Source organism: Thalassophryne amazonica, chromosome 5, assembly GCF_902500255.1.
Source record: "Thalassophryne amazonica chromosome 5, fThaAma1.1, whole genome shotgun sequence".
NCBI classification, from domain to species: domain Eukaryota; kingdom Metazoa; phylum Chordata; class Actinopteri; order Batrachoidiformes; family Batrachoididae; genus Thalassophryne; species Thalassophryne amazonica.
The window spans coordinates 100,516,065-100,529,895 of record NC_047107.1 but is presented as its reverse complement, the minus strand read 5'-3'; the positions used below and the strand labels follow the sequence as shown (position 1 = coordinate 100,529,895).

Below are 13,831 nucleotides of genomic sequence, written 5' to 3'. Positions count from 1 at the left end.
CTCTTTACCCCTTTTGTGTGGACACACACACACTTAATAGTTGCTGAGGGGAAAACACTCCAGGAAAGCAACAATGGGTTTTGTCTTAAAATATGCTTTTGTGGATGTGTGTTTGTGTATCAACCCATTAATGTGAGTGCAATAATAAAATAATTGCTTGTCTCCCCACTATCAGTATACGTTTCATCAAAAAAGTTTTCTTTTCCCCCTGGGAGCCAATTAAAGCTCAATAAACTACGTGGCAGATAGAAGGAGAGAGGAATGGGTGTACCACACAGAATGTAAACCCAGAAGTAGCATCTGTAGAATAAAAGAAGAGTTGAGAGGAAGATGGATGGAGGTTGTCTGTGATGCAGGGAGCTAGCGACGGAGGGAGGTAGGTATGGAACAATGGGAAGGAAATGAATAGGACATGTCTGAAATAGAAGATGATTGGAAGGTATAAAGATAGTAGAAAGAGACAAATGGATTGTGCTATGGAGGAAGAGTGTGTGTGCATTCAAGACAGTTTTGGGAAGGTGCTACAATCAGAATAGAATGCTATATAGGACACCAGAGTTGGAGCAGGGTACTATCACTACCAGCTAATATCACAAATGAGATTTATACAAGTACTAAGTTTACTTTGTGCATATTCAGAAATTAAATTGCTTTGCAGCCTTGTTTTTGTAAACTGACTGTGCCTTGAAAATCTGTCTGGATCTTTAACACCACTGCCCTGAGGGTTGTTTGTAGTTTTTGCTGTAATTTTTTAAATTGTGCTTTGTTTGTGACTGCTGGCAGAAAGGTTGAAGTTATACAGTCAACCCTGTATGTCTGTCTGTCTGTTCTAGCTATACAAGTGCCAAGCTGCCTTTGTTGGCAAGAGATGTTTCATTGATCTTGATATGGCAGACAATACTGTTATCTTTGCTGAATCCATGCATGAGTGCAGCAGGAGTTCGAATGACGAGGATTGACCGGTTTTCAGTTACTTCCTGAACTCAGCCATCAGAAGTGTATCTGTATGTGGTGAAAGCAGCAAACTTTATCTTGGCAGTAATGTTTATAGCTTTGGGTCCTGTGCCTTTCAGGTCAAAAAATGCCTGCTGATGGAGTCATGAGGTCGGTGGACAGAGGTGTGTGGTGATGCAGATATTTTTACAGTAGAACAATGGCCCGATTCTTTCAAGGCCCAAACCCAATACTCTTCCTTTGCCGTATCACTTCACTTGTTCCCTTCATTTTCCACATGTGCACTGGTGCTTCCTGTCTTAGTGGACACTAACCAGCAGGGAACTAGTGGATGCCTGTGATACTGTGGTACAAGGTGTCTTCACAGGATTCTTGGATACTGCTGGACTCAGTTTGTGTCAGACAAATACAAATACTTAGTGAGACTGAAATGAAAAGTATCTCTTGCATTGTGAGTTAAATATTAGCGTTGATATTTTGAGCACGTGGTGCATTTCTCTTGGTATGGTCCAGCATGCATCTGTCTCAGTGTTGAGGCCTGCGTCAAGTGGAAATGGTCCTTTCTGGCTGTGGCAGATAGATGGTTACTTGTTGGTGGGGATGCACTTGTCTGCCTGGTTGGTTGAGATCCATGACTCAGTGTGGTTCTGTGGTGTTGTGGGTGTAGTGAAGCATAGTACAAGTACATGCTTCCTGACCTAACCTGCCTGTGTCTGCACAGACATTATTGCCTATGTGATAACTCAAAAAGACAGAAGTGAGGACTTTGACTCCAGTTATATCAAGGCTCACTTCTCATGAACTTGGACTTTACTGACAAAAAAATGTCAGATGACTTGTGCTCAACTTGACCTTGGCAGTCTGTCTTCTCTGACTGGAGACTTGTCTTGCAGGGTTGGACTTAGATTGAATATCGTGAGTCTCATTTTAGAAGAATTTTGATTAATTGTGGCAGTGTGGGCGGCACGGTGACTTAGTGGTTAGCACTGTTGCCTCACAGCAAGAAGGTCATGAGGATTGATTCCCACCTGTGGCCTTTCTGCATGGAGTTTGCATGTTCTCCCCATGTTTGCGTGGGTTCCCTCCAGGTGCTCCAGCTTCCTCCCACATCCAAAGTCATGCAGGGTAGGTGGATTGCAAACTTTATATTGTCCGTACATGTGGGTGTGAAAGTGTTTGTTTGTCTGTATGTGGCCCTGTGACAGACTGGCACCCTGTCCAGGGTGTACCCCGCCTCACGCTCTATGACTGCTGGGATAGGCTCCAGCCCTCCCATGACCCTTAATTGGAATAAGCGGTTGAAGACGAGTGAGTGAGTGTGTCAGTGTGCTGCAGTCTGTGAATGTATATGAGGTAAATGTGTGTGTCAAGATTACTCATGTGGCACAGACTCACTCAGCCTGTAGAATCAGTGCCTGGTCGACAGCATTACACACTGCTTGTGCCAAAAATGATTTTATTTGGCTTCTGCAGCTCTGCTGAAGGACACACCAGACTGCAAACAGCAAGAATGTTAGTAAAAATTACTGTTGCTCTGGCAACCACTTCGGACTTCATGCAGCATTACAAAAATCCACCCTAATAAAAGTAAGTGGATAATTTATGCTGGGAGCCCAGCCTCATTTATGTTGGGGAGGTCAGACACCCAGTACACAGTGTGGTCATTACAGGGCTATGCAGGGTTTCCCTTACTATTAGCTTATGTAGCCTGAAAAGTCACTTTTCTACTACAGTAGCTAAAAAATGACACAGTTCTGCCATGTTCTTAATGTAAAATGTGCATTAATACAGCTAATAGTGGAAGTCATGTTTTCCAGAATATACTTCACAATGGTATTTTAATGCCAGAACAGTGCAGATCAGTGCAGCCGATCTGCTCCGTGCGAGTCTGTTCCCATCAGATCTCAGAAGCTAAGCAGTGCGGGGCCTGGTTAGTACTTGGATGGGAGACGTCTTTGGAACACCAGCGGCTGTGTGTGTTTCTCCAGGTTACACTGGAGTTGCGTCAGGAAGGGCATTCGGCGTAAAACCTGTGCCAAATGCCAATGCGGATCTGGCTGTATCCGCTGTGGCGACCCCAAACAAATGGGAGCAGCCAAATGGATGACAACAACAGTGCAGATCACTAAAGACTTTTCTTGTGAAAGAATAATGCTAACATTCACTACCAAATTTTGGGCCATGTCCTGATGCTCTTTTGCAAATGGTCTAAACTGCATAGTGCATATCCAACTATCAGAGTGTCATCTGTCATGCCTTGAAGAGTTGTTTGTGCCTGAACCTGGTGCATTGGTATTTAACTCAGTAGGTGACGGAAGTGGAATGTTTTCTGGGGAGAAAATGGATCACATGGAAGCACATCCTTTACAGGGGCTAGCAGTCATCTTCCAAAGCTCCCTGTGGTGAAACAGTTGAGTTCCTCTTTCCTGCAACAACTCCATCACACGATCTCCTACATATTAACATCAAGCACAGGCAAAACCCCTGCTGGTCCTGGACCATGGGCAGCCCAGTCTTTGTGTTCTCCACCTGGGAACCTGGGTTGGAAGACACATATATGGTACAAATCACTTATTAAAGTGTTATTTTTGTTTTTCATTTTTTGTTTTCAGTTCAGTTGAGTTTTAGTTTTAATGAGGAGGACAGGCACTAAGTCACATCGCTGCATATATGTACAGAACATACATCTGTTGTGAACCTGCCATTGTAAGGATTTTCTTAAGATTGTAGCTTATAAATAACAGAAATACTTTACATTTGAATTTAAAGCAGGCTTTTGTTGGTCTATAGTGCAACCACCTTCTGTCGCCGCATAATAGCAATGCACTGACGCTGAACGTGACCAACCCCATTTTTGGTTATATTTTGTACATGTGAGATGTCATGGTAGCAAAATGTATTATTTTCACTTACTGAAACTAATTTCAAGGCAGCAGCACCCCCCCCCCCCCTAAAAAAGAAAAAAAACAAAACAAGTGAAGGTGTCTTTAGTTAAGGTCTGGCACAGGATCTCAAGGGAGGGAATTCAGCAGTTGGTGATGTCTGTGAGTTCCACATGCGAGCCAGTCATTCATTGCAAACTGCTTCATTCAAATGTGAACAATAATTGTTAGATTTATAATTATGATAATTTGTTCAGATACTTGTGGCCACTCAGAATGGTATCTTCAAATCCTTAATAGTTAAAGCAATATTTTTGTTAAACTCTTTGAATTAAAGGTGAAAGTCTACACTTAAGTCACATCTAGAATGTCATTTGATCCCTATATTGTACGGAGGCAACATTACAAAGTGTGCTGCTGTCCAAATGTACCCAATTGTACATTTAAGCAATTAGCCAAGAGGATAAAAACATGCCCGCAAAATAGAAGAGTTGGGTTAATTTTCTGGATTTGCCAGTGCATGTGGATCTTTGACATCACAAAGTAATTTTACTAGAAGCCACAGGGTAACTTTAAGTGATGTTTTATTTCAGATAATTAACCACTTAATTTTTTTTTCCCCCACTGTGTGTTTTTTCTTTCTGTCCCTCTAGGGGGTACTGACATTGTGTCATGTTTCATGGGCCAGAACCCAACAGTTCCAGTGTATTATGGAGAGATCCAAACAAGAAATCTTGGCATGGCTGTAGAAGCCTGGAGCTGTGACGGTAAGCGCAAGAGCGTATCCGAACTGGAATGTTTTGAATGTTTTGTCTGTTTAAAATGTTGTAACACTTGAAGGCTCCACTGAGAAATCTGCCTGTGCAGAACGTATCATAGATTACCTCAAGGTTGTACGGAACACATTCATAAATTTTGCAAGCGTGAGTGCCACGAAAGGCTTGGAAAGTGGAAACATTTTGGAATCTGACGTCCTCTTGAGCAAAACCTCACATTTGTTTCTAGAACTGCTTGGTGTATCACAGAATAAATCTGTGGTAATACTTTACTGCGCCCATCTGTGGATGCTGCAGTGTGTGTTGGCAGAAATGTGAAACACTACTGGAGAAGTGTGTGGGGGAAATGAGAGGATCTTCTTTGGGTAAACAAAGTAAAAACAAATAGTTTGGGAGAGGTGTTTTTAGAGGTAGAGGTAGAGGGCCAACACAAGAGTAAAATTTTAAAAATCGGTCCCATTCTTCAAGATTCTGTTTCTGGTCTCTCGTCCCCAGCTTTCAATCCCTGCTGCTGGCTGTACTGACATTTCTCCATCACCTCAAAGGAGAGTGGATTGAGGGGAATTTAATGGCATTTTTGTAGGAGAATTGGGTATTCTTTTTGTCAGTCTCTAGCGTCCCGAGGGAGAACTTGACAGTGTGTGAAAACACATTTACGTGTATGAGTTTGTCATTTTTATCTGACTTGTTGTGTTGATGTGTGATTGTGTGCTGTGGTAAAATATATCTGAAGCTTGCCTTTGTTTATTCCGTACGTGAAATGTGCATCCGTATGTGCTTGGACAGGTAAGCCTGTATGGGGAGAGAGCGGTGAGCTGGTGTGCTTGAAGCCATCCCCTGTCAGCCTACACATTCTGGAATGATGACAACGGCATCAAATACCACAAAGCATATTTTTCGAAATATCCTGGTGAGTATACAGGTGTGTGTGTGTGTGTGTCCTTCTCACCCCCCTCTCCCCCCACCCCGGGGTGGTATGTGTGTTCCTCAAACTCTGTCCTCTCCCAGAGGCCAGAGAGTTTGAGGGTTCTGAGCAGTGCGTGTGTATGTGTGCAACAGCCCTGTAAAAATTACTACTAGCAATCTAAATTGGGCACATTAGAGTAAATACCATTGTCAAGATCCCAAATTCAAATCTGTTGCCATATTATGACCCAAAAACGCAGCATTGCGAGTTATTCAGTCCACAGACAGACAATAGAAAGAAACAAAGTGAGAGCACAAACTCTTGAAGAGTAAAATGTCAAAGTTCAACATTTCAGCATTTGTCTCTCCACAATAATGCTGTTCCTTCATTAAGGTTCTGCTGATGTTTTTACACTGAAATTTCTTTTAACGTGAAGGACATTCAGGAAGTTTGCAGCAGTAGTGTTAAACATTTAACTTTACTGCAGCAACTGAAACAGAACCATTCATAGCAGTTCTCAACATTTTGTTATTTATTTTAAGCCAAATTCAGGCTTATATAGTCGAAGAAGAAACCCTGATTATAGAGATTGTGGTAATTTTCCTAATATGGATTTTGACTTTGTGAATATCTGATGCCTCATATTTGACCTTGTTTCATTGATTTAATACTTTTCATATTTCTTTGGCGTTATACTGCAGGGTCATCTGATAAACTTTATCTTCATCTGTCTCAATATTTTAATTTTGATTATAAGTTCTATTTTTATCCATTATTCCTATTTCCATTTTTATTTACACATTATGTACATTTGGGTATGCTTTCTGTGTGACATGCAATGAATGAAAGAATGAAGTCAAATAATGCCTTTATTATAGTATATGCTTTTATTTTATTCTGGAGAGGAGAACGGAATCCATCACTGGCCACCGTGTATGACCTGCGACATATCATCTCATCAGTGGAGAGGAGAGGGACCTGCAGACAGCCTCCTTACAGACTACAAAGAAGGAAAAGTGAACTCATACTTCAGTTCACAGTGGTTGAAGGAAGTGTATTACCATCCATCTCCATTCTGTTTACTGCTTTTAAAAGCAGGCTGCACCCCTTCTATGAACATACACAAGCTTCCACACAAAGTTTGGGTGTGTCTCATAAAGAAGACGGTGAAGGTTGTCAGCAGCTGCTGCACTTGCTTTGCTTGGATTTCCAGCCAATGATTGAGAACTGCTCAACGATAACTATACTATACGAGGTCTATTAGAAAAGTATCCGACCTTATTATTTTTTTCAAAAACCATATGGATTTGAATCACGTGTGATTACATCAGACATGCTTGAACCCTCGTGGGCATGCGAGAGTTTTTTCACGCCTGTCGGTTACGTCATTCGCCTGTGGGCAGTCTTTGAGTGAGGAGTCGTCCATCCGCTCGTCGATTTTTTTTCATTGTTTAGGAATGGCTCAGAGACTGTTGCTTTGTTTGATAAAAATTTTTTCAAAACTGTAAGGCACAACTGAGTGGACACCATTCAATAAATTCAGCTGGTTTTCGGTAAAAATTTTAACGGCTGATGATAGATTTTGGTCTGGTAGTGTCGCTTTAAGGACGGTCCACGGCACCTGACGGCGATCTGCGCTTCGAGGCGGCAGCGTCTCGCCGTTTCAAGTTGAAAACTTCCACATTTCAGGCTCTGTTGACGCAGTAAGTCGTCAGAGAACAGAGAACTTTCAGAAGAAGTCGGCATGAGGAGTTTATTCGGACATTCCATTGTTAACGGTCATTTTGTAATGAAAGAACGTGCGGGCAGAGTCGCATGTCGGGCTGGACCCGACCGCGGGGGGTCGCGGCAGGAAAAACACCTCCGTTGGAAATCTTAACGGGCAAGTTGGAACATGCCCAAGCTGTTAAACAATTTCTCAGTTACTCACTTGTTGAAAGCCATTAAAAGCCGCCTGAATTCTACAAATGGTTTTCAACACGGAGGTGTTTTTCCTGTCGCGGCGCACACAGATTTGCCGAGTCGTCACGGAAACGACTCGGCGAATTTGCGCGTACGTCTTTCATTAAAAAAATGTCCTTAAACAGTGGAATGTCCGCATAAATTCCTCATGCCGACCTCTTCTGAATCTTCTCTGTTCTCTCACGATGTCCTGGGCGAATTAAGCCTTAAATTAGGATGTTTTCAGCTCAAAACAGGCCGACGACAGCGCCTGGAAGCGCTGCAGGACGTCCCGCTCCGTGGGAAGTCCTTACACCGACAGAAACACCCCATAATCTCTCATCAGCCGTTAAACTTTTCACAGAAAACCAGCTTAATTTCTCGAATAGTGTCCACTCGGATATTCCTCACAGGTCCAGAAAAAATTTTGATAAAGCAACGCGCGCCGTCTCGAGCAGCGTGTGAAACAAAGGAATTCAGCCGAGAGGGCGGGACCACATCTCACTCAAGGCCTGCCCACAAGGAAATGATGTCACCGACACGCGTGAAAAAACTCACGCATGCGCACGAGGGTTCAAGCATGATTGGTGTAATCGCATGTCATTCAAATCCATATAGTTAAAAAAAAAATAAAAGGGTCGGTTTATTATCTAAGAGACCTCGTATATTGTACTATATGTACAACTATAATATTGAATTCCAATAATATGAACATTACACATTACAATGATGGTGTTCGGATGACCAAGGTCTCATCTGCTCAATCTTCATGAAGATCTCTCCCCCCCAATCACCATATAAATAATAAAAACACCTTCTGAAAATTAAATGTTTCTGACTTTGTGTACGGTGCTAATAAGAAAGCATTAACTCAAGAGTTGCTTTGAAAAGGGGCCCCAAAAAATCTCTTGGATTGTGAACCACTACCTGTCACATTCAGTATGCCAAGTAAGTTTGAAATATATCAGAAAGACAAAACTTTGTGGGATAAGACCATTTTTAATGAATGTATCTTGTAGTCACATTTAGTCACCAATAAATTTTCTGTTCCATTACTGTAAACTGGCCAATGCCTGTGTAGTAAAACCTGGCCATTTCAAAATTGCAAGGCTGAATGTCTTTTAAATAACATTGCTCATCCTATACTATTCTTATGAGAAACATATCTATATTTTTGGCAACATATGTTGTCGTTTGTTAATTATTATAGTGTGTAAACTCTCAGCACACAAGTGGGGGCAGACAAGTGCTGCACAGACCAACACAGTGTCATCCAGGACTGGAACAAGAGTCATTGGCCCGTTTCATCCTCCCAACAGCCCGTTCAACGTGAATCCTGGCATTTGCAATTTTTCTCATCTTTGCAACATCAGCAGCAGTTTGTTGATCAATGCCTAAGCTGGGAGGAGGGATGTGTAGTTTGGCACGGCACATCAAAAGTTCACATCATTCTGGGGGGGGGGGAGTGAAAAACATTAGACTTTTCATAACCCTCTTACATCAACCCTCTAGTGTGGTCAATCCCCCCCAAAAAATCCACCTTTTTGCAATGTAACTACAGTAAACACCAGGATTGTAAAATTTTTGACCTCTAGTCTGAAGTTAAAAGAAGCTTTGTATTTCAGTGACATAATGTTACAAATGTGACTTTCAATGTATTGGAAATAAAACACTTTAATTTCTCGTCTGCTTTTTTTTTTAATATATTAAAATAAGACATAAAAGCATGACATAATTAACAACGTTACGCATAAATATATCAGTTTAAACAGTTGTTCTAAGGAGAGTGTGAGAACTTCAGACTTTGACAACAAAAACAAGTTTTGCACGGTAAAGTGTTCACAGCCTGATCATTTTGCTGCTTTGTTTCCAAACACTGGAAGTGGCTCATCATAGAATGGAGCTGACGTGGCCCAACTACTGACTTGAGAAATGTTTACATACCATTTTCTGTTCACACCGTGACTTCTTTTAGCTCTTTAAGGTGTTATGTTGCTTCAAAAACACTGTCTTCTTACCAGCGTGAACGGCGTAGGCAGTCTGTTTATATGCATTGACCTGTGAACTGGAAGTGTTAGGAGCTCTCCGCACATGCGCACTGAGAAACTTGAAACTGGCTTATTGTCTTCTACAGCTCTTTTTATTTTCTTGTTTTGAATTAATCAGATTTGTGTTTCTTGTTGTCTCATTAGGTGTGTGGGCCCATGGAGACTACTGTAAAATCAACCCTAAAACTGGAGGCATTATAATGCTGGGCAGAAGGTCAGCCATTAAACCAGTACTAATAATACCACAAAGACTATTAAAAATATATGCGTATATGATTTATAATGGATGGAAATGCTTTGAATTGCATGAAGAGAAAGAAGGACATTCTATACATGTTTTGACGAGTGATTTTGTACTGACCTAAAATCCAAGCTGTATTACATCAGGGCTTTTTCATATGAATAAACTGTGTATGTCCCAGTTAGATTTCTTAGGACGCTCTTGGATTGCTTTACAGCACAGCGTGAGGGTGGATGTTTAGTATGTTCCTCAGCTTGATGTGTGCCTTGTTTGTTTTCCAGTGACGGGACACTGAATCCCAATGGAGTCCGCTTTGGGAGCTCAGAGATCTACAATATTGGTGAATCAATAACTTAAAACAGTCTTTTGGTGGCAAATTTGTAACTATATATATCTGTGTGTGTGACTCCTGTTTTTTTTGAGGCTCACTCCTCAAAAGTCTATCTTTGTCTTTAAAAAGTCTTTTTGAAAATGGACTTGGCAACATGTAAAGATGACCTGATTCAGATTTCCTTTCACAAAAGCAGTAAAGATCTGGTACTAATGAAGATATGAAAGAGCTGTTTTAACTGTGTGATCCAGGAATTAAGCAGCTCATCTTATCCTCGGTCAAGTACTCTAACTATTCCTTGGGGGTCCCGAAGCGTTCCCAAGTCCACTGGGAAATATAATCCCTCCAATGTGTCCTGGGTCTTCCCCGGGGCCTCCTCCCACTTGGACATGCCTGGAAGAGCCCCCTAGGGAGACGACTAGGAGGCATCCTCACCAGATGCTTGAACCATTCAGCTGGTTCTGATACGAAGAAGCAGCAGCTCTACTTCGAATCCCTCCTAGATATCTGAGCTGCTTACCCTGTCCATGAGTGTAAGCCCAAATACCTGATGGAGGAATCTCAGTGGAGGACATTTGTGGATGTAGAGAAAACTGGCTTCATATGTGAAGAGGCACAACTATCTTAGACGCTCCACACAGGTGTGTCTGAGATCAAGTCATTTGAATTTAGTGGATCCACAATAAAGTGTACCACTACAGAACCATCTTGGCTCCTGGATGGCAACCACACATACAAACAACCAGGCAATCCCTTTCTTTCAAAAGCAAACATCCCTCTGTTGTAGCCAGGTGAAACCTGGGTGTCTCAGCCTTCTCCAGTTACTGGGGTCTTCAAAACTGAGGCACCGGCAAGATCACAACATGTGTGAAGTGAAGGTCAGTAAACCTTTCGTTGCCAACAAAGGCATCTAAACCACTGGCTTCCACAACCTTACCCAAAACCCAGTCCATGTTAGCTGACACGTAGTCTGCATAGAAGCACTGCTAAAATTCATGCTTGCCTCATAGCGAGGATGCAGTTGATGGTTGAGTTCTTTAGTATGAAGCCAGAATGTTCTGGACCAGTCTGGTTTCTGATTTCAGAAATGCCACTTGCCAGCTGATATGGAAATAAAGTAGACATTATGACTGACTGAAAACACACACACACACACATATATATATATATATATATATATATATATATATATATATATATATATATAATAGAATATATGCATTTGGGGAAACTGAATGTTTATCCAACATGTATGTAAACTTATTTCAGGAACTGTATTTTTTTATTTTCTTTTAAATTGTACTAACCTGTGTTGCCTGTGGGGATTGAGTAGTGTTTATAAAATAGGTAGTCAACATTTTTCAAGGGTGGTAATAAATTATGCAAAGTTTCTATAATGATTTGGAATGGAACGTACTAAATAAAATCATGCATGCTTTTAATATATTGATGATTTACCGCCCCCTGCTGGAATGACATGTCAGTCCAGAATGTAATTATCAATTTCCAGTGATCAGTGTTGTTATCCAGTATCTGTAGTTTCTCCAAATATATTAGTCCTATCAACTGTCCGTTTTGGTAGCATTCATCTTTGACTCAAAATACATAAGCATACCAAACGACAAATGTCAACCCTCCCCATTTTGTCCGTGATGGAAGTCATACGTACTCATGCAGAGCTTGTCTTTTCTGCATTCTACCCCAAGCATGTGCTTTTAATTTTACACAACCACAGATAGAGACTGTGGCGGAGACACCAAACGTACTACAGTTGTCACTCATGGTAACACCAACATGACACTTAACTATACTGACTAAACCAGATAAAGTACAAAAACAATTAATCAATAACACAAACAACACTATTAAACTAACTTGAACCATAATAACAACACCCCAAAACCTGGAAACCCCGAACTCCCATGGTGCATTAGAACACAACGTCCATTGTTCACTGTTGTTAGCTAATATCGCTAATTTCTTCAAGAAATTAGTCCTGTCAACATTCTGTTTTCACAGTGTTCATCCTTGACCCAAAATACATAAGCATATCAAATGTCAGCGCGCCCAAGTTTCTCCCGAGTAACTGTAGCCATACACGCGCACGCATACATGCACACACGCACACAGAGGCTACTTGGCTCTTATACATAGTTCAATTTTTCAATTTCAATTAGATTTTCCTTTCCATTCAACACAGATTTTCCATTTTCTTTGTGCTTCTTCTATTTTTCACCTTTCTTTTTCCCGTCACACTTCCTGTTTCTCTCATTTACTCTCCTCATTTTAGTTTTTTCTCCTTCTCTTCTGCACGTTTTTCTTCTTCACCTTTTTATCATCTTCACCTTTTTATCATCTCATCCCTTGTCTGCTCTGCTCTTGTTTGCAGTAGAGGCATTTGAAGAAGTGTCAGACAGTCTTTGTGTTCCTCAGTACAATGCCGACGGAGAAGAGCGAGTTATTTTGTTTGTGAAGATGGCAGCCGGTCACACCTTCTGTCCAGACTTGGTAGTGAACATTAAAGGAGCCATTAGGAAAGCTCTGTCTGCCCGACACGTACCTGCTCTGTTGCTAGAGACCAGAGACATTCCTGTAAGAGAAATATGAACATCTGTCACACTTGAAGAATCCTGCTGTCACACTGCTTACCATTTCAAAAGTCAATTCTGACAAAGGCCTGCTTTCTTCTTCCTGCTGCAGTACACCCTCAGCGGTAAGAAGGTGGAGGTGGCTGTCAAACAGGTGATTGCTGGCGGGGAAGTGACGCAAAGAGGAGTGTTCTCTAACCCTGATTCCCTGGACCTTTACAAGAACATTCCAGAACTACAAAACGTCTAGACACAGAACTGGAGAAACTGATCGGTGTATGGTTTCGTTTATAAATTTAACTTCGATGTGTATTCACTGGTACAGGGAAGCATACAGGTACAATTTTTTAGTATTGTGCAGGTCATGTTAAAAAACAAATTTAAAAAAACAGCTGGGTCCATATGTATTTGGACAGTCACACAATTTTTGTAATTTAGCCTCCGTATATCACCACAATAAAGTTGAAATGAAAGTGTCAAGATGTGCCTTTCAAGTTTTAATCAAGGGGTTTAACAAAACAAGAGTCCAAGACATAGAGAGAGTGAGAGAGAGAAACAGAGAGATGAAATTTATTGTCATTGTCATTACATGAGTGCAATAACAATGAAATTACATTTACACTCCAATTACCTCAGACAAAATACAGCAATTAATCCACAATTATTACGAGTTGAACATAATAATAGCACACATCAGAATTAAAGACAACACATATACATTTGACATTGTTTATGTGCACTAAACGTGAAGCAGTTCGTCATCCGAATTGAGGCAAAGTGGGTGAAGGCTGCAGCAGGAGGGGTCCGCGCTGCCCAGCTTGGGGGTTGACGTTTGCAGCAGTAAAAACTGCGGTGCCTTCGAGGTGGCAGGGAGGAAGCCAGGGTGAGGGGAGTGGAGAGACACGGGGGGGTAATAGGGATGGAGGGAGTGAGACGTGTTGTGTGCAGATGAGACAGGTGTGCTTAAAGTCTATCGTTGCTAGGCAGCAGCAGGCTGGATGGGGGGGGGGGTAGATAGATGAGAAGGGGGAGCTGAATTCCTTCACCAAGGCCGTAGATCCTTCTGGGGAAGAGCAGGGCATTTGACCTTCAGGAGCCGATAAGGCTGCCATGTTGATGTTAGGCAGAGAGATACAGAATTCCATTTACTACACCTCTGACTG

General features: G+C 41.6%; 1 protein-coding gene across 1 annotated transcript; it reads left to right on the top strand.

The window, feature by feature from the left end:
* Positions 1-4,461: 4,461 nt before the first annotated feature.
* LOC117509988 (acetoacetyl-CoA synthetase-like) lies at positions 4,462-13,251 on the top strand (the record flags this gene model as incomplete). Its single annotated transcript, XM_034169597.1, is given in 8 exon segments — positions 4,462-4,603; positions 5,399-5,443; positions 5,446-5,463; positions 5,466-5,522; positions 9,653-9,722; positions 10,031-10,089; positions 12,470-12,672; positions 12,781-13,251. Coding segments are annotated over 8 exon segments (732 nt in total), but the record flags the coding sequence as incomplete, so codon positions are not given.
* Positions 13,252-13,831: the final 580 nt, after the last annotated feature.